At 37.1% G+C, this 22,458-nt stretch overlaps 2 protein-coding genes across 3 annotated transcripts in view; one reads left to right on the top strand and one right to left on the bottom strand.

The window, feature by feature from the left end:
- LOC145941638 (synaptogenesis protein syg-1) overlaps positions 1 to 22,458 on the bottom strand; it is a 273,743-nt gene that overhangs the window by 169,434 nt on the left and 81,851 nt on the right. The window lies entirely within an intron of this gene.
- The window catches only part of LOC145941649 (limbic system-associated membrane protein), a 203,006-nt gene that overhangs the window by 108,029 nt on the left and 72,519 nt on the right, over positions 1 to 22,458 (top strand). Inside the window, 3 exon segments of the mRNA XM_083047852.1 lie at positions 2,531 to 2,738; positions 10,627 to 10,785; positions 10,945 to 11,073. Of these exon segments, the coding sequence (XP_082903978.1) occupies positions 2,531 to 2,738; positions 10,627 to 10,785; positions 10,945 to 11,073 (496 nt within the window).

Here is a 22,458-nt window from a genome sequence, read left to right on the forward strand (position 1 = left end):
AGCGGAAAAATTCCATTTCCGATTGGTTGGACGTTTGCGTTTTTTTTTGTTCTTGATGCTATTAGAATAATATATTTTTATCGCTGAAATATATATTCGCTATCTTGGAGTTATATCGCACCCTGCGATATTTTTTCTCGTTCCTTCGCGATTATTGAGTATGATAAAAACTTTGAGAAAGAGAGAATTCAAGTTAATGCTGTTACAAACGTCGGCAATTGAAGAAAATAGTATAATGATATTCTCTTCGATTATCCCCCCACGGAGAGGGGAGGGGCCAGTGTGAAAGATTAAAAGAATCGAGTTAAGGACGCTTACTATTCCACAAGAAGCATGAATACTTTCCCCAACTCATATTATTTGATATTTGGATCTTCTCCAAGAATTTTCGTAAGAACATTGTCGTTATAAAGTTGAAGGAGCTCTTTTCCAAACGAACGAGAGAAGTATTATATCAGATGCGTTTCACATTTCCTTATTCGCGATCAATTTTTCCAACACCGAAAGTAAAACGTATTTTCTCAAAGAAATTTTGCACAAATTATTTTATGACCGACGATCGTCCCAGCATATACATATAATTAGCGTGTAAAAGAAAACACCGTACTCTTTAAAATCGTCACTTTTATGGAAGTAGATCCAATCACGACAGAGGAAATAATTAAAAACTTGAAGAGAGTCTCTTTAAGAGAGAGAGAAGTAGCTGTCAAACTGTAATATTATTAAAAATTGTAATAAACTCGAACATCCTTTCCGCACTTAACACGTAGTTGAAATCGCGGACTTAATTTTCATAGAACGAAAAGTAATTAACCACAGGTTAGAGCGCCGGAAAGGCAAATGACGAAAGTGTCAACCGCGATTTCTCTCGATGTATTCGTACAATTCCATTCGACGCCGAGAAATTCCCCGCCGAGATTCGCGTATTCTCCGATCTCTCGGCGAAGATAACCGCCGATATCCGCCACGGCAAAAGCGACTGGATAAATGATGGACGAAAATTCGCTTACGCTCGAAAGAGAGAAACGATCTCCTTGCTTCTACGAGTCGGAAGCGAATAGTTACGGTTTCCTCTCTTCTCCGTCGCGTTAATCCCGATCGTTAAAACTCGTCCTCTCCGTTTAAATATGTATTTACGACCCTGCTCTGGAAGAGCTAAATTATATATAATTGTATTTTAATGTTACAATTTTCGTTGCTTATTATTATATTTTTTTTATATTTATCGTATTTTTTTATCGTATGTTCATTTTTTCTATATTTGTGATAAATTACTACAAATACACTGTAACAATTACATAATTGCGCGTATTGCTAATTGTAATCGTATATTTAGAATGAAATATGCGGTGACGTTTTGCTTTTCCACACGCATTTCGCTCTGTTTTACTTTAAGTCGCGCAAGCTCCTCCTAGCCAACATCGCGGGTTAACATCGCGGAGAGTTATCACGATGGCGCAATATAGCCTGTCTGTACAACGCGGTGCATTTGCACATTGTGAAAAGGGGCGGCTGTGTTGAAGTAAGTGCAACGGTTCTCTCTCCTTGTGCCCGAGCGAAAGAACTCGCTGCCCTTCTTATTTCTCCAGGGACTTTTCGCGAGCGGGAGCGAATGAGAGAGAGAAAGAGAGGGGGGGAGATCAGAATTTCCTCTTTATTCTTCCTCCTCTCTTTCTCTCGTTTCCCTTTGTTACCGCTCGTAAGGCCTTCACTTTCTTCAACGTGAATGGGAAAATCGGCTAAATATCTCCGGAGCACTTCCGCGCATCCTGTTGTCGCAATACTTTCTACTTATCTCGTCTTCTATTTTGTTTCCCTTCTCGGGAGAGACAGCTACACATTTCAATGGTAATAACAATCGGCGTTGTTCAACGAACGATGCTATGCAGGAAGCAGCTGACCGGGATCTCAATAAGCGGTCATTTGAACGATGGGAAGACCGAGTTTTTATTCGTCCGCGGAAAACTTTGCTCGTATAAAACAGAGAAGGTATATCACACAATATATATATATATATATATTGCGTTAGTACGTATATGCCATGGAGGATATTCCATAAGGGATGCCCCCGCGAAATCCCGGAGCGATTTATCCCGCTTGGTGAATATCTATAACCGTAGTAGGTTTGTAGATCACTCGGTGCTTGAAAGCATCATTGATCATCCGTCCCGTTCGCGAATCTCATTTCTTCTTGTTCCTTCGCGTTCCTTTCTTCGTATCGTCACTATACATCTTTATTCTTCATATTTCGCGATCTCTAGTTTACGGCACAACTATAAGAAAGTATGCATCCACATCCGGTCGAGAGCCGGATCTTTATTCGAGAATATAAAATATATACAAATATAGAATAAGAAACTCTTGTGTTAATTAAAAAATAAGATAGAAATAAGACAGAAATAAATTTCCCAAGAATAGATGCATAATTTTGAATTTTTTAAAAATATCGTCTTCCAAAGTACAGCAATTTCCTATTACACGCGACTCTGCGAACTATTTACGATATAATATGATATCCGTCCCGTTTCAGGTGGCCTGGATGCTTTTCGACAAGAGCGCTATCCTGACGGTACAGAATCACGTTATTACCAGGAACCCCAGAATATCCGTGTCGCACGATAAGCACAGGACCTGGTTCCTACATATCAACGACGTGCACGAGGAGGACAAGGGAAAGTACATGTGCCAGATTAACACTGCCGCCGCCAAAACGCAATATGGCTATCTACACGTTGTAGGTGAGAACGCGCTAACTTGTGAAATATATTGACTTATCGTTAAAATTGCTTAACTTTACTTTATAAATTTCTACAGCATTACGTGTTTTCGAAATTATTCGAAAAAAAAAAAAAAACTACTAAATGCGTTAACTATTTTAGTTTTATCTTTTAAAACTTTGATATACTTTGACATTTTACATAGGAAATCAGAAAAATTTTTCGCTGATTAATAATACTTTTATTAAAATAAAAGAAGCGATTATCCTTCTCCATCATTGTATTTTGCAAATATTAAAATATTAGTAATTTAATCGAAAAGGCATTGTCCGAAAAATATATTTTATTCGCATTTTTTCTTTGAAAATTTATTTTATTTTACATTTGCTAAGAAAAATTTTAACAATGTGTTAATAATATGCAATTTCTAATAATTACTCATTTTTTATTCATTTCTAGCTATCGACAAATTATAATTGCAATTTATTAAAAAATAGAAACAGAAAGAGAGAGAGAGAGAGAGAGAGAGAGAGAGAGAGAGAGAGAGAGAGATACTTTTATCAAAAATAATTACTTTTATAAACGAATGTATGAAGACTCATATTTCTCTCGATATCACTATCCTGTCGTGTTTCATTGTTTCCGAGAAGAAAAAAAAACACTATCTCATACGTTGTACGTTAATTCAGTTGCACCATTAGCGGAGAACATTCCCCGATCGATTGTTATTTACGGTCTTATTGTATCGTACTGTGAACCCATTAGATCCTCCGAATAAATCTCATTTCGCGTAATGGAGTCAGCTTACCGTCGCGAAGTTTTGCGCGAAACAGAGCGTAAGCATTTTATCGCAGCCATCTAAACAGATTTATGTTTAGAGAGCGAGACGGCGTTTCCCGGCGTTTCCGCTAATCTTACACACAGTAGTAGTAGAAGCAACGATGGAGACATAATAATTTAATCGGAGGAGAGTGTATATATATCACAATAAGACCTCGGCGCGGCCATCTCTCTGCCAGCCGAGAGAACATATTAATATCTCGAGTTTTGACATCTCGGCTGCGGAGAGGCCGAGCGACGGGGATACCCGGGGACGGATGCGTCGGTGGAGTAATCAGCGGGCTAGATTAATTGTTTCCGCGAGACTCTTGCCCTCCGTTGCACAAACACACGCAAGATTTCCCCGGCGCGACACACTCCCGCGCGATATAATGTCGATAGCGCTTCGACACAATGGCCATCAACCATGACTCTACATCGCGCGTGTAACAAGCCTCGGCAGATGCATTTTAGGTATTATATCTGTCTCCGTATTTGCCGCGTGATTATCTTCTCGTGGGACATACATTCTACGGAATAGTTCACCGACTTTTTTTATCGAACCGAAAGCGTGATGTTTGTGTATAATCGATATATATATAAATTGTAAACTTGTAATATTTTCATTGATTTATACTAGTTTCATTGATCTACATTACTTTCATTGACATATACTACTTATATTTATTGCATCATTATTTCATAACATCATTTTGCATTTAACCCTTTAATAATGACGTCCAAATTAATTAATATCGCTTATTATTTATTATTATACATTAGCTTATAATATTTTTATTGATTTATACTACTTTTATTGGCCTATACTACTTTCATTGATGTAAGTACATTACTTTCATTGACATTACTTATATTTATTGCACTATTATTTTATATCATCATTTTGCATTTAATCATAATGTCCATAACTTTATGTCCAAATTAATTAATATTGTTTATTATATCGTTATATAGATTGACATGTAGCTTTTTTATTGACTTATACTACTTTTATTGACCTATACTATTTTCATTGACTTATACTACTTATATTTATTGCATCATTATTTCATATCATTATTTTGCATTTAACCCTTTATAATAATGATGTTCAAATTAATTAATATTGCTTATTATTTATTATTATATATATTGACTCGTAGTATTTTTATTGATACATATTACTTTCATTGATCTATATTACTTTCATTGATTTATACTACTTACATTAATTACACTATTATTTTATATCACCGTTTTGCATTTAACCCTTTAATCATGATGTCCAAAATAATTAATATAGCTTATTATTTATTATTATACATTAACTTACAATATTTTTATTGATTTATACTACTTTCATTGATCTGTACTACTTTCATTGATCTACATTACTTTCATTGACATATACTACTTACATTTATTGCAACATTATTTTATATCATTATTTTGCATTTAATCCCCGTTAAATAATGCCCGTAACTTTATGTCTAAATTAATTAATATTGTTTATTATTTATTATTATATAGATTGACATGTAGTTTTTTTATTGACTTATATTACTTTCATTGATTTATACTACTTTCATTGACCTATACTACTTTCATTGGCTTATACTACTTTCATTGACCTATACTACTTTCATTGACTTATACTACTTATATTTATTACATCATTCGTTTACATCACTATTTAACCCTTTAATCATAAAGTCAAAATTAATTAATATTGCTTATTATTTATTATTATATGTATATATATATAAAGATTAAATTGGAAAAAAAATTTACACACACACATACAAAAGAGATTTTAAATTTGAACCTTTTTCTCCACGAAAAATGAGTCAGCTCCTTATATGTATACATATATATTATATATATATAGAATCTGATTCATTATAAATCCAATGAATAAATAAGAATTTAAAAGAGAGATTTCATATGTCGTTTGATTTGGTCTCGCTAAAAATATCGAGAAAATATATGTGAAAAATTCGATATTCTTAGCCACATTCGGTGCAAATATTCGGTGATGATATCGGTAACTTCGTGACCAGGTAAACGTATCGGATATCATATATATCCCTTGTTCCAGTCTCTCTATATTTAGTTACCGAACCTCCTTCACGCGCGGTCGACCACCGCATCTCCGTAAATAAAACAGAAGCCCGGAACCATCTGACTTTTATTCGATTTAAAGGGGAGTTGGCCGGCTTAAAACCGGTAAAGAAGCCGCGAAACTGAGAAGCAGACAATATAATGTACTCGCTGCGCCTTTTGATGGCGCTGAAAATTCCTTGCATCCAATCCACGTTATATCCGCAGGATGAGCCAAATTGTTTTACAGACTGTTTTCTCGGAAACTCTCTCTCTACTACAGATAGCAACGAGATATATATCTTTGATATCTTAAGAGCCATTTGTGAGACAAACAACGTATTGTTCGGTCGGACATCCCATTTTCAGGGCAACTTCTTTCATTTCTTAAATATAAAATATACGAAAAAAAAATTTCTTTTATTTTTTTGTTTACATTTCTTTTTAAAAAAATTAATCTTATCTAAAATGTTTTTCCACATTTTTACATATTATTCAGTTAAAATATTTTGTACGAAAACGATTAAAAAGATGAATTTATATGAAAAAAATTAATCTTATCTGAAATGTTTTTCCGCATTTTTACATATTATTCAGTTAAAATATTTTGTACGAAAACGATTAAAAAGATGAATTTATATGAAAAAGACATTTGTTGATCTCAAATGTGTGTATATATATACATATATGACATATGTGAATGTGTGATTCGATTTAAGGAGAATATAACATAAAATTAAAAATTTTAAATTTAATTTTCTATTAAAATTTTATATCATATTCTCCTTGAATCGAATTTCCGTATTACTAAACGCACAATTTATACGGGTCATACCAATCAAGAAGCATATCACATTATGTATTGTGCGATGAGTTTGACGTTAAATGCTCTAAGGGCATACCGTAATTAGCAATCTACAGTTTACAATGATTTCATTCACGACGGAACTCGATAATTATCCCAGTACTGTTCCCTCTCTTTTGGATGTTAATTGTAATATGCTGTCGGAACAAAGCAACGTTTAGGATCATTACAGCGACAAAGCATCTTCCTCCTTCCCACTCTTCTTCTCCCTCTCTCTCTCTCTCTTTCTCTACCTCTCTTCCTCTCCTCTATATCTTAGAATCGTATCTTCCTCTGCCACGAAAAAAAAAGGTTTGCAATTCTAAGGATTCTAAAATCTATAGGTATTAAAATTATATTGCATGTATGTGTTACTGTTATTAATTTAATTCAAGAGCATCGACATAAAAAATCAACATTCACGTCAATCAGACTCGTCGCTTTTCGATACGAGCAGATTGGATATATTTTTCTTTCGTCGGAAAAAGCTTGAAAAAGATTCACAGGGGGACTCGATACGATAAAGTGGCAATCCCGTTTGAAATCGTCAATATTTGGATATTTAAACGCGCGTAATGTATATATTTTTGTACACGTCTCGAAGGGGAAATATATTGGAGGAGGGTGAAGAGGAAGAGAGGGTAGTTATACCACGCATAACCGCGCGTGTTTACCCTCGGGTTACCCTCCGTCGACTGGCGGGTCTCTCTCGCGTCGAGCGATCTCTCCTGAAACCTTGCGCTGCCAGGAGACTTTAGGACAAGTTAACGAACAACAGCGACGCGGTAACAGGCGCGCGAGGCGGCGTTTGCGCTTGAATAATGCATCGACAGACCGTTGCATGACTGCAGTGTAACGTCGCGCGGCTGAGAAGGGGATGCGACCCCTTTTCCCCCTTCCTTCTCCCTCCGCGCGCATTCAATCTGCCCTTGTTCAACAATTCGGCAACACCCCGCATTAGCATTAATGCGAGATATCGGCGGACACCTGCGGTAATTCATAGGATTGGCCGCGTTTCCTTGTATATATGTATGTATATCCGGTGACCACCGGATAGCGACTGTTGTTCGGATAAAAAAATCCGGAAAAGGTCATTTTCTTTTCCTGTTTTTGAATTCGAAATTAAAAGATTGTCACGCGCGGGGAATAATTTGCAACCCCTTCTCTCCCCCGTTCTTCGCAAATAATCTCCTAATAACGGAATGAATAATTGCGTCGCCGCGTTAATGATATCGTAATGAATTCTGTGTGTGTTGGAAAAGAAAGATTTTATATCGTTTAAAAATCATCGTGCAATATTTCCATTTTATCCAGCCGACCGTTATAACAATGCGGAATATCGGACAAGGTAATTCTACGTTTGTAATAATAATCATACACAGAGATATTACGTGGAAGGAATAATAGAGATACAATAATAATAAAATAATAATAATAAAATAATAATAATAAAATAATTATAATAAAATAAAAACGCAATAATGATAAAATATAAGAAGAAAAAATACATCGCGTATATCCCGCGTTATACGTACTATGTAATACATATATTTGTAAATATGTTGCAAATCGTAATATTCTATTTGAGTTAATTTACATTATCGAGCATGATTAAAGTAAAACGGTCATTCAATTAACTTCCTACTTCCATTTCCAAAAATGTTCTATATACAAAATATTTCTCTTCATCACATATATTCAGAAATTCTCCAGCGTCATCATTTTTAATTTAAAACTTCTTGTTTAAATTTATTTTGTTTTATTTATGATTTATTTGAAATATTATGTTTAATTTGACTTGCATTATTATTTAAGAAGTCTGATACAATATCTAAAGATAGAAGTGAAGTAAAAGGTTCTTTTGGAACGTTGAACGTATTTACGAGACGTAAATATAGTGGAGAAATTAGATTTGCGATCGGATTTATTCGTAAATATGTGAAATGGCTATCTTCGCTCCCGCAGTTTCCCTATTTCAGTGCACATCATCATTAATATTATTGCAGTTATAATTAATTTATTACAATCTCCGTCGCGATCAGGATGAATATTTCTATTTTTTTCCTATATCCTGGTTTATATAGTATTTTAAGAATTCAACTTGAAAGAGCAAGTCTCTTTTTTCCTGTCTCTTCGAGATTTTACAATTTCAATCGTTCTAATTCTCTACATTGAGAAGTCTCTTCCTTTCTATACTTACTTTATTCATTCGAAATTATGACTCGCGACACATTTGTCCTTTAATTTGATCAATCGTCAAATTAATTATCGCGTGTTATCGATACAAGCAATTAATAAAATCGATATCATCGCTCTTCTAATGTCGCGGTCGTTAATGTCTCGTTTGCAAATGCCGATTAATTAATTGGTATACGAAGAAGAAGAGTAATTTGGCTGATGTGTCACATTCGCAGTAGGAGCAGTACGATATCATTTAAGCACGTCAGCCAATTTAGCGACTTGCATTTCCAGGTTGATCAACGTCGACGTTGCAGACGACGTATGTCCGTATACTAATATTATTCGTTACCACGACGACGATATAATTGAATTATACGCCCTTTCCTTCCCTTCTCTCTCTCTCTCTCTCTCTCTCTCTCTCTCTCTCTCGTGCGCGCGCACGCACGGTTTAATTCAAGAACAGCGATGACGTAGTCAATATATGCAGATGCGAGATATCGCTGTCATATAACGCAATTAAATAGAGTTATCGATAACGCGTTGATAAATTACAGCCGTGATTTATACAGTTTGTTTTTTTATGTGCTGAAAAAAATGACGTTTTAATCATTCATTTATATAGTGCAGCGCATAAGAGCGCGATTTCGGAAAATTTATTCAACAAATATTATCGTTTATATATAAATATATATATATATATATATATATATATATATATATAATCTCTCTCTTTTCCTCTCTTCCTTTCTCTCTCTCTTTTTCCGTGCGATATGCAATATGCGTATCGCGCTGGCGATAACGAACACGTGTGCGGTAGAAACTGTAAAAGTGCCGTTTCTGCTTGCCGCTTAATTTTTAGCGAGTAATGTCACTTTAAACTCTTTGACGCAACTGCGCGCCATTCATAAATTATGAATAAACGTTACGTGCCACGTGTGCTGCATCATGCGCCGACTCAATAGTATTAACATATGCCGTCTTACTTAATTGGCTCTGTTCGATGATGAAAACCAAACGTCATATGGAACAAAATTATCTTTCAATAATAATATTTGTTTTCATTCTCGACGCAAAAAATGCACAATATATCCACAGTCTCCGAATAATAATATATTCTATTAAATAAATATTTATCAAAACAAAAAATTGCACATTTTTTGTATCTGCAAATTTTGTCACAATCTTCTCTGCGGCGCAAATTGATGCGAAATCCTAATTGAACACAGGAGAAAATGGCGCATCGACGTGATATTTGATCGGTTATACGTTAACGTGGGAGATTCCGTTTCATCTCGATGTTAAGCCCGTTTAGTAATTGCCGAAGGAGCAGGGAAAGGACGGAAGAATCTCTCAAGGGCATGCAAAATAGCGGGGGAAGCTCGAAAGCCCGCGGCGAAAACGTAGTCCGTCCCCGTTCCTTCCATCTTAGGGGTGAAACGTGACAAGACTTTTCCAGCCTCCCCTCTCCGCCCCGCCAATTCTTCAGAACATTTCTCTTACAGCGAGGAGAAGGCGCTTCTTATCATTAGTGATTACGAGTTTTTCACGGGCGTTTCCTTCCAACCCCGCTTCTTATCTGCGCGCCATTTCTGCCTGCTATTTCCCGTAGTGTTCGCTTCTTTTAAATTTATCAATGACAATGTTCTTTTTTTTTCGATCGTAACTGCGTGAATTGTGTTTTCCCTACGTATGCCTGTTCAATATTTGTCTACATATGTATTAATAACTTGTTTATATTCACATTGCGATATATATTGCATATTAATTGTTAGCTACATTAATTCTAAATAATTAGAGATACACGAATAATACATATGTACATATTTGGATATAATATGCACGATTGACGGTATGCATAGAGAATGGAAATTTTTCGCGAGTTTCACGCGTAAATTTAATTGCAAAAAAAAAATATTTTGTATATATCTTTTACAATTAATAATGAAAATATAAACGTTTTTTTAGTGCCACCGAACATCGACGATTCGCAAAGTTCGTCGGACGCGATCGTTCGCGAAGGAGCCAATGTGACCCTCACCTGCAAAGCGACCGGAAGTCCGACGCCCAGTATCCGCTGGAAACGGGACGACGGTTCCAAGATATCGATCAACAAAACTTTATCCGGTAACGCAAATTAATTTCGCGCGAAACGAAACGCTTGTATATTATATATAACTTTCAAACGTAATGGAGTAATGAAAAATATATGTCAATGTGCGAAATAATAAACCGCGATCGATTGATTTTGCATCATTTATATGTATAACGAACGGTGGTTTTCAGTGGCCGAGTGGGAAGGCGAAACGCTGGAAATGGCGAGGATTTCGCGACTGGATATGGGCGCATATTTGTGCATCGCCAGCAACGGCATTCCACCTACGGTCAGCAAGCAGATCAAAGTATCGGTCGACTGTAAGTACTCTATGTTTTTCATTTTAACGAAAATAATCTATCCAAAACAGTTGATTGACATCAAAACGACACGATAAAATAATTTTTCCTAATGCGTAAATTTGCACGTGCGTATTAAATCTGCAATGAACAAATTTTTTCTTATCATATCGTTGTACAGTGAACGAATAGAGGCGCTGTTTTCTTGCACAATTTAAAGAAAAATTGTGATTGTATAATTATTAAAAAAAACATGAGCTTTTTTGGTATTATACTAAGTTCACCAATATTATCTTTATAACGAAGAAATTTTTCCTGAGTTCATTCAGAAATTCTTTGTAGATTCGCAAACATCCTCGTCTAATCGGTCGAAAGAAGCTTGCTATGTCAATCATTAATTTAACTCAAAACTGAGATTTTATTTTACACATTGATACGTTAGCACTGTCTTTGTTTAAAAGTCAGAGGAAAAAAAAAGAAATTGCGTAACTAGATTTCGGTCAATCAGATTTCTCTCGCGAAGGAGTAAAGGTATATCTACCGTCAAATAACTTATAGGCTGCAACAGCTGTAAGGTAGCCCTTAAGTGGCAACTGTGGCGCCGGGATACAGTACGATACTCCGGAAAGGGGTTCAACAACATACAATTTAATAACATAGAAAGGAAACCGGTGACAAAGCGGCCTTACAGAGTCTCTTTCGCCTCTTTCTTCTTCTTCTTCTCTCTCTCTCTCTCTCTCTCTCTCTCTCTCTCTCTCTCTCTCTCTCTCTCTCTCTCTCTCTCTCTCTCTCTCTCTCTCTCTCTCTCTCTCCCTTCTCTTTTGCTCTTGTGCTTCTAGGCTGTTTCCCGCTGGGCTAAAATAAACGTGCAAGTGAATGAGAGAGAGAGAGAGCCAGATAGAGAAAGAGAGAGAGAGATGGTAACGGGAGAAAAGTAGCGAATGGGGCGTTGAAAGTCACGATCATGTGTGAGTGCGCGTGTCAGGGAAACATAGAAAGAGGGAAAGAGAAGAGAAAGAGACGGGAGTTTCCCCGGTGAGACATAAAAGTAAGCTCGGGCGAACCGCGACACACCATTACGCCGTTTCCACCCCTGTACTCTTGCCTATTGTTACGTTACTGCTCCTCCTAAATACCAGGCACGTGCCTCTTCCCTACTGACATGCTCGCTCACCGCCGACGCTCGTTTTGCCTCCGTTTCCGTATCCGGGTAGGATACATTCGCGCGTTCGCCGATGCATATCGAAAGTGGATATCGCCCTTTTTGTCGTTCTTTCTTTTTCGCGTTCGCGGATTTTATTCGCGCGCGCGAATCTTAAATCGATTAACTACAGGTGCACAAATTTCTAGTTTTTTAATTTTTTTACATTTTTTTCTTTTTATTTAAGTGGTATCCTGATCTATCTGTAGATTGCCTAACTAATTATAAGATTAATTTATTTGAAGGCTTTGCGTGTTTTGGGAAAAGTTTGTATTTTCAATTTGGAAAGGTTTAAAAAATTCTATTTGTTAAAAGATTGTTTTCTGTTATTTAAACTGAGATTTTACATTTAAGTCTGAAGGAAATGTCTTTGTAATTTTTAATATCAACATAATTAATGACTTTCTTTTTTAACAAAGTCCTTAGAATATATAGTGAGAAAGGAAACATATTATAGTATCCAATGAGGAAATGACGATTATGGTCCCTTCGTGCCGTATTGCGCTACCTTTGAAAGCTCCGCAATATTTAATTATTAATTATCCGTAAAGTAAAATTGCATCCGCCTTTTAAGTCGGCTACAAAGAGATGGCGAGGAACGATGGAGGCGGAAGTTTGTGCGGGAGCTTATGCGAAACATAATCTTCGTATTCTTAAGACGGTTTCCCTCGAGTTTTCACGTAAGATTCAAACCGAACCCGTGCACACGCGAAAATAACAAAATAGGAAAACAACAAAGAGATTGATGATTTATGTCCACGTAATTAATTAATTAATTCAGCCGCATTGAGAAAAATCCATTGTAATTGCAATACGAATGAGACGTCATTCGAGAACCGGTGACAAAGGAAGGACAAATGTATTTGCCGCTGTTGTCAATGCGGATACACCATGGATTATCCTTTTAGGCGCCCTTTAATTCTATTTGTGGCGGCGCAACTAGCAAAGGCTTTTGTCAACGAGTATTACCCTGGGCTCTTTTGAAATTAAATTACGATTGAGTAATATAATGCAATAGTATTGTCTGCGATATATGCCTTACTGTTGTCGCGACGACGAGAAATTGTATAAGAAATTGGCCTGTTGTTGTGTCACCCTTTGCAAATGTTCGCTCTTAGATGCATCGTGTATTTTCGCGAGATATAAGGCACAACATAATGCCGGAAACAAATTCAATATAAATGTAGAATACTGAAAGAGCGATACAATTAGAATGCACGGAAGACAAAAGTTTTATCTATTTACTATCTTCTTTCTTTTTTAAAGTTTTATCTAATTACTATCTTCTTTCTTTTTTAAAGTTTTATCTAATTACTATCTTCTTTCTTTTTATTAAAATTTTTAGCTATTTTATACTATTTATTAATATTTCTAAACAATCTGCAATCACTCTATCATTATGCTCATTATAACAATTATTTTGTTCAATGGAATGTATTAAGCCTATATAATGCAATTATATGTAGTAGAACGATTAATCTGTTATTATGCAAATGCATTGAGTCAAATTTGTTTCAACGCCCGATGTTGAAGATTAATGGTTAATATCCGCAAAATCTCAAAATACTGCGATTGCATATATCTTTTGTGAATTATATACATCTATTGAGCATTTTTACTCAACTGTTCCATTTTTATTCAACTGTTCCAATCGCTCGCATTCATTCAAGAGAAACACTTTTAATATTAGCTCTTTCATTGACCCGTGGCTATTTCATATTATAACTTGTTTGCGTATCACGGCAGTATATTTCATTGGTCGATAACATCGGGACAAATTTCAGTAGTAACGAGGAATCGGACGTATGAAGCCGGGTGAATATTTTGTCAGATGAATTTTTACGTTCCATTCGCAATATGAAGTTTCTCTAAATAGCCGTAGGACTTGTTTCGCTATCGATATACAGGATATCACTAAGAGCTATGAATTCCGATATGACTGTTTTGACATAAGAATAAAAATATTTTACATATATCAAATTTATATACATGTATATAAAATATTTATATACATTTTTTCATTTTCTATTTTTCTTTTTTTTCTTTTTATTTTTCATTCTTTTTTTTATTTTATTTGTTTCATATATATATAAAAGATTCTTTGTAAAAAAATTTATTTTTTCTAAATTTATCTCAAACTTTTTATCAAAAAAATTTGACGCTTTATAAAACAGTTTAATTTTACAAAAGAAATCTGCAATATATATATATCGCATTTCGCATAATAATAATAATAATAATAATAATAATATTAATAATAATAATGATAATGCTTAATAATAATAATAATTATTATTATTATTATATATCAAATATATGTATATATATTTGATGAAATCAGTGATCGATAAGGATGGCATTAGCGATAATTAGGCGACACATTTTTAGATGGAGGGGAATATAGCAGTGTGTTGCAGCTGAGAGAGATCAGCGTAACGCTCTTTGCGCGTTTTTACGCGTTCAAACGGAGATTAATTAAATGGTCGGACAGATTACAGGCATCTACCGGCCGACCCTCTTGGAGTCTGATGACATTACAAGTTTACGGCCTGAAAAAGCGTTATATACGAGTTTTTCACCCCGTCCCCCGGTTTTATCCCTCATCGTGCTATAGCTTTCGCGCAACGTGACGTATTACACGGCGATATATATATTTTGTAGTACGATAATTATAGAGACTATCGCTGTTGTGTGTGTGTGTGTGTGTGTGTGTGTGTGTGTGTGTGTGTGTGTGTGTGTGTGTGTGTGTGTGTGTGTGTGTGTGTGTGTGTGTGTGTGTGTGTGTGTGTGTGTGTGTGTGTGTGTGTGTGTGTGTGTGTGTGTCGCGTACAAATATATCGTCGCCACGCGCCTACAAACGTCTCGTGAAATATTTTCATTCTCGAATACGTGGCAACCAATGCGAATCGCACTGCCGCATTTATGACGACGCATTTGTTTGCCAGCGAATGTAATTTCAGTAAACACAATTGAACTCGCTCGTTGCAGTTATTAATACAGTTAACGGAAAAGCAAACACTGTATCGTTGGTACAATTATTAATATTCTGCAAGTGTTGATATTCGGGGAGAGGCGTAGAGCGAGGGAGATGGAGGAGGGAGAATGTATACGTTTATATTTAAATAGTTTATCCGCGTGCATTATATTTGTAAAATTACGATATCATAACACATACATACGTCCTCCGTAAATAACGTCGGTTTTTCTTTCTTTCTTTTTCTTTTTTTTTTTTTACGTTGCAATTAACACGATAATGCTAGTTCAAGAACTGTATAGCTTTTTGCCACACACATTTTTTCCCGTTCGCTGAAGAAACATTTACATATTGTGCTTATCCCTCTCGGCATCGCTGACGACTTTTAATCAAAGTTCTTTATGATAATTACGCGGAATATAATTTTATGTATACCCTCCAATTTACGAGAATGCGAGAATTACGTAATTACGATATGCGTATCTCCCTCGTCAAAGAACATCATTTCCGGCAAAATAACGTTCTACTAAAGAATATAATTTTCGACTTTCATTAGTTAGCGCGAATTTAGAATGATAAAGTCGCCATTTCCGACTCGGACAGACGGACTTGTTGATGAAGGGGAGAAAGCCGAAATTACGTGTAGCCCGTTCTGCATAAATTTCCATTAAGAAACTCGAGTGTGTAAACTAGAATTTTTGAATAAAGTTCCCCCGAAAGTGCTCAACCTCTCATTTTCATAAAATTTCGGCGGCAACATCCCAAATAATCTCAATCGCATACTTGAAAGGATTTTTCAAATACAGACGAAATTAAATTCGATATAATAAATAATACAAAAATTATATTCATTTATTTGAAATTATTATTATATTTTTTTTAAATTTAATGATTAAAGACGCAGTCGTGTATAAATATTCAATTTCATCGTAAGTTTTTCAACTTCAAAGCGCTCTAACATTTGTAAACAACGAGAAGAAATTAAACGTTCGTACAAACGTATGATATCTATCTTGTGTGTTTTCGAGTCATGGACAGTCTTCACCAAGATTCACGTGTTCATCGCTATACATAACTTCGGTTTGCGAGAAACCGAACACACCGGCTCGACAAATGACCCGATTTATTTGCAATAAACGGGACGCGATAAACTATTCACACGCAGAGAGAAAGAGAGAGAGAGATAGACAGTAGAAACAATATTATAGAACTCTCGGTGTGCGATTCGTCACGGCGGGGGCGAGGGAGTCTGTGTGCTAATTTTATTTATTGCCCTTTCACCGCCACCAAAGAGTGCTCCGTCAGACAGGCGAGACGAGGACTGGAGATGAGGTTGCAGGTCACGGAAAGAATCGTTTTAATTTATTCGAACGTGTCCGTCGTTCGCGTAGGCAAGTAGTATAGGTATCGCATTCGAGGGGGGACGAAGGGGGCGAAATGTAACGGCGAAACATTGCAGAGAATGCGGCAAGAGGGGCGGGAGGGGAGAGGGATGGGAATGGTTATATCGGAGGTGGCAAAAGGGGATGGCAGCGACGACGTCGTCGTAGTCACGTATAAGCAGTGACTCAGGCAGGATCCTTCTCTCTTTCTCTCTTCTTCTCTTTCACCCCTTTCCTCTCCTTGTCACCCCGGCGCTAACATCCCCCTCTGTCCCCCTCCCCCCCGCCGCGCCCTCCGTCCTTCCCCGCCTCCGCGGTACTTCCAGTAGCAATCTGTTATTAAAATCAGCAACGAGAAAAATCCGTGCCGTATCTCCGCGGGACGCGAACCGCGGTGCGCAAACGACAGACGTGTTACGGCAAAAATTAAGCCACCTGCAAACTCAGAAACGGAATTACGTAAAGGCGCGTCGCCCGCTATTGCCGTTAAAAATCTTAACTCTTGAGAGGGAAAATGGGGATCCACCCTGTAACAGCGGACAATTGTCGTACGATCGCGAGAATTTTGCCTCGTTTTGGAATTTTTTTTTAAGATGGATCCTTTAATCCCTTACTGGATATTTTTACCCTCCGGTAAATAAATCTTGTATTAATCGATATGATTAATTTGTATCTCCTCCCCTCGCCTTTTCGCTCCCGTTTCGCCTGTCTATCCTTCTGACGAGAATGATACGAAAGTGCAGCGGTGAAAACCGAGAACCAGGGATACTGTTTGTTTCGATTACGTGCAAGAGAGATGAATGTTACGCTGGCAAATAACTAAATGTTGATTTTAGAAGATTGTCTTTCGAAACGTGTTTTTATCGCTCTTTCGCACTCCTCGCTAAACGATTTTTAACGAGAAATTCGGTGCACCGGAGAAGGAAAAAGGTTTATTCAGAAAATTTGTTAAATATTTACAAGCATCCCGCGCACAAAAGTGCGCAGTATATCGTCAGCCTCGTCAATTACAATATCATTTATGTATGAAACCATTAACGGGTCGCGAGACAACTTTCGGCGAGACAAGATTTAGCGCCTACGATACGAAAAGTATTGATCTATAACTATAACATCGATGCAACGCGCAGGGGGGAAGCGGACGGAAAAAGTGGTTTTATTTGTCCTTTTTTTTCTTTCTCGAAAAAAAGTCGAACATTTTGATTTAAACGATGCTACCCTGCAACATCCATTCTGATTCGGAACGATCGTGCTTATCGTGTTTGCCGATTGTAATTTAATTGTCCGACGCCCGAGGAAATTGGAATTCTGCTTGGAGCGCACGCCACGTGGGCGCCGATATTACAGATCGGCATTTGAATCCATTGATTTCGATTTATCCGAGTAGAGTCTGGAAATCATCTGCTTTCCCGACCAGTGAAAATGCGATTTCATGACCCTAGCGCGCGCGCGCGCGAAAATCTATCGATAAATTTAAAATTAATTGTTACTTTACAGGGGACATATATCGTTAGCTCTCTCTTATCGTTAGTTTCTGGTCCCTCGCGCGCATCGGCCGGCTCTTACATCGCACGAGAGTGCCTTCCACTTGTAGCATTGCTCTCGCGATATTAATATCTTCTAACGTAATAATCTCATTTTGTTAAAAAACAAAAAAAAAGGAAACAAATTTCACTTCTCTTGTAATAAGATGAAATTCGAGACATAGTTCATCGTCGAAATAAATATAATCGAAATATTATTAAGTGTAATTTTTTTTTAAATACAAATTCAGGTATGAAAAGGCCTAATAAGAGTCAGGCACAGATATTAGGTGCAACAAAATTATTTTTAAATTCCTCCATATCTCAATTTATAAAAAAAACCACGTGTATAAGTGAATTTGTATTTATATATATCAGAGCTTTTTCGATTTATTATTTTCGTAATCCTTAATACACTTGGCATTTCTAAATTAACATTTCCGTGTAGTTCGAAGCCGCGAAAGCAAAATGACACTATTAAACATATCCCGCTCTTAATGTTTCTCGATGTTCGCTGAAATTGCGTTTATCGCTACGTCGTAAAGTACTGGGAAAATCTCCGGCAAATGTGAGTATTAGTGTAATGACGATCGGATTTTCTCACGATATTGATCTTGTCGGAGTGTTCTGTCGCGGCAAGCAGCCTGGCTGCGCCCAGAAAGAAAGATTGCCACTAAAAAAGGGGTTCTCTCTCTTTCTCGCGCGCGTCTATTGCGAGGTAGGGCCCTTATCGGCTACGCGAGCTGGCGTTTATTTAAATTTAAAACTGGGGAATCGATCTTGCGCGCGGACCCTCTCGCGGGCGCGTCCCTCGATTTCGCGATTATCTTCTTTCTCTCATTCTCTCCCTTTCTCTCTTTCTCTCGTTATCCCGCCTTTTCCCTCTTTTCCTCCTTTGTTGCCAGACGACCCCCAACTCGTAGCTTTCTCGTACTTCTAATTCCCGCCTCTTGTCGATCGTCTCTGCGCCCGGCACGTCCCTCGAAAAACTCATTAACGTGTCTCGGTGTGGCCTATCCCCCCACCCTCCTCTTCCCTCCTCTTACCCTCTTTTCCTCCACTCACCACCGGGTTACCTTGTGTGCACGAACGATGTCGAAGAGGCGCAGCATCGATGGGAAACCCGTTGCGACGAAGCGCCGAGTGTTTTGGGAAAAGGAGAAAGAGAGTGAGAGAGAGAGAGAGAGAATGGGAAAAGTATTTTCAGAAGATCTTCAGGTTGAGCGAAATCAAGCCGTGACGGCGTGATTTTGATTTTTCAGAAAATGTGTTTACACAAAGACATACTCAAAAACAGATTATTGCGAAAAACTTCTTATTCAATACAACTTATTCTATGGATCGTATCTCAGTGATTTAAGCCCTGAATACTACCCTTCAATTTTTTTCCTATACTTTTTCATTATTATATTTTTCTCCATTTATTTTTGTAATGTTTAAAATAAGAATTGAAAGCTACTGAAAGAAGATATCGTGAGATCGATCTCTAAATGCAAAGAATAACTGAATAGATTAATTAGTAGTATAGTATATTTTTATTATAAAATAAATAATGTATAAAAACGCGCAAACGACTGACTCCTTTTTCACAGGAATTGCACTACCTTCTTTCGTAATTTTTTCAAGTTTTTGTGCTAAATGTCTCCGTTAAATAAGCCATGTATGTATATTAAGTGTTTGAGCGAGCGTGTAAAATTAAATAGACTTCTTTCCTTCTCTCTCTCTCTTTTTCTCTCATGTACGCGCGGACCTCAAATAAATTATTTCAGCTCTCAAAATTCACTCACCACGCTAAAAACTGTCAGACGAAACCGCCATTGTTTATCCCCGCAGCATCCTTGAAGCGCTTGATGAGCGTACAGAGAAAGAAGAGACGCGAATTTTAGCCGCGCGCTCTTAAAGAACAGAGAAACACCTTCCGTAAGTAACGGAAGAAGACACTAACGTATACACACACAACAACGATATATACACGGTGTATGTAACGTGTAAAAAAAAAGGCGATCGTCAAAGTTAAAATTGAAGCTTTGCGACAGCGATCAAACTCACTCTTTTATAAAAAAAGTTGAAAAAATTAATCTTAAAGTTGTGAAAAATCAGATTTAAATTTATTTCCTGTCTCCTCTCTCTCATAAAAAAGTGAATCAAGAAGATCACTCTGTGATACTCCGCGTCTTTCGATTCTTATTTTTATTTTTATAGTCTTTGCTCGTAGTTTTCTATTTTTTTTTTGTGTGTGTTTTGCCCCGATAAACTACGCGCAGTACATCCGATGCAGCTCGGGACTAAGTATCTTTACGGAGTTTCGCAGGAACAAGCACGTTGTTCCTATCGTTTTTGCTTCACCGAACATAGCGGAGGACGATCGAACGCGGAACAATTTCGGAGTATCTAGGTGCGCGCTTCCGACCCGTCTGCCAAACACCCGTTACACTTAATACAGGCGCGAGAACTCTCCTCAACCGGAAAGAGAGAGAGGGAGAAAGAGAACTCTCTCCCGCATTTACACAGCGGAAGATTCATAAGTGAACATCACGCGGTACGATGAAATATCGGGCTGTGCAGACGCGGACGTCGCGTATAATTCGACCTGCCCTTGCACGCGAAACGCGTTTACACGAGCAATGCCTTTGAAGAATCACTTTTGTGGAGTAACGCGGAGAGGTCGTGTCAACCGCCTGCTCATTTTCGAGATTGCGTCGAAAATTATGCGATGCTAATGTATGACCCGGCATCCAACTGATATCTCACTGAGATTTATGTGAAAATACTACTTTAAGTATGGTTTCCGATACTCAATTGTATCGATATAAATTTTTTAAACACCGTAAACCTCCGATCAGAATGTTGTTACATTGCGACAACAGCGATGACGACTCTTTTCGTTTCCATTTCTTTTCACAATTGTAATAAAACATATATATATCATTGGTAGGATGGATATAAAAATGCCGTTTGGCCGAATCAGCTGTTTTCTGTCAAAAAGTAATTTACAGTTACTCATATAACTTGATTTTAATTAAACTGCGGCATGTTGTATAATTATATCGATCGTGCTTAAAAGTCATATTCAGGCGTTTTAACAGAGGAAGCGACAATTATTTCCGGTCTTTATGGTTCTTGTGACACGTGACGGTGAAGCGCGCATAGTGATGTGCAGGTAGTTAAACTCGAAAACTCGAGGTTGAAAAGCCTTGAGAGCTCGAAACAGTGTTTTTGATCTCGGCACGTCGAGCAGCTTGAAAAGGTACGCGGAATCTCAATGTGTGTGTGTGTTTGTGTGGCGTTAGTGTCTCCCTGCGTGTGTGTAGTCACGCAGAATCAGTCTTTTATGAAATCTCTTCTTATCGCATCTCCTTTTGCCGTTCAAATTGCATTGAATATTCATTTTCATCCTAAAAATATTTCAGTAATTTATATCATTGAAATGTGCATCTTTCGCAAATACTTCGCGTACATATTTTACACCGATGTCGGAAAATTTTTACGTCAGTCAGTGCGATAGTCAAGCCGCGTTTTCCATAAAAAAAAAAATGGACAAGAACAGAAAGAAAGTTGAATTACTCTATATAAATAGAACACACGATGTGACTTTTGTAATCAAGAATCTTTCATCAAAGGAACATTAAGAGTGATCTCTTTATGCTTCGTATGCACTTTCCAGTATTTGGGCTAGTTCAAAGTTCGCGATATAAGGACTGAGATTTTTTTTTGATCTCGGAAACGCCCCCGGACAGTGCATTCCGCTGCACTGTATAATTCTCTCGCGTACGTATGTACACACGTCAGGATGCGCGCGGGACATCCTTCAAGGGAGAAGGGAGACGCCGCGACGTACCCGGTGTGACGCGCGGCTTTTGTTTGCCCTTTTTAAATGCGGTCGCGCCGCACCGCAACCGCATCGGGGCGACGCGACGCGACGCGACGACGCGTATGAATTCCGAGGGGTGTTGAATTTTTATGAGCTTACATACCCTGAATTAGCCCATGTTTCGCCTGTCTTATACATACACACGCGCGCTCGCGCGCGCGCACAGTTTAGCTTCTTGTACGTAGATACTCGCTGATACGGACAATTTATAGATTGAATCAAAGTGCATCGATAAGATCAGCCTTACGTCCGAAAAGCTCTTTAGAAAGAGATAATTTATATCATTATTAATAGAATTAATTTGTATAATTATATATAATAATAATTTATAATTATGTAAAATAATGTAAAATAATTATAAATTATTTCATCTATAATTATACATTATTTATACAATATAAAATAATTTATATAATAATTCACGTCTCTTATTAAAGAAAATTTTGTTTATATTA

This window comes from Prenolepis imparis, unplaced genomic scaffold, assembly GCF_030444845.1.
Source record: "Prenolepis imparis isolate NDT839.2.m4 unplaced genomic scaffold, iyPreImpa1.0 SCAF_1, whole genome shotgun sequence".
NCBI lineage: Eukaryota > Metazoa > Arthropoda > Insecta > Hymenoptera > Formicidae > Prenolepis > Prenolepis imparis.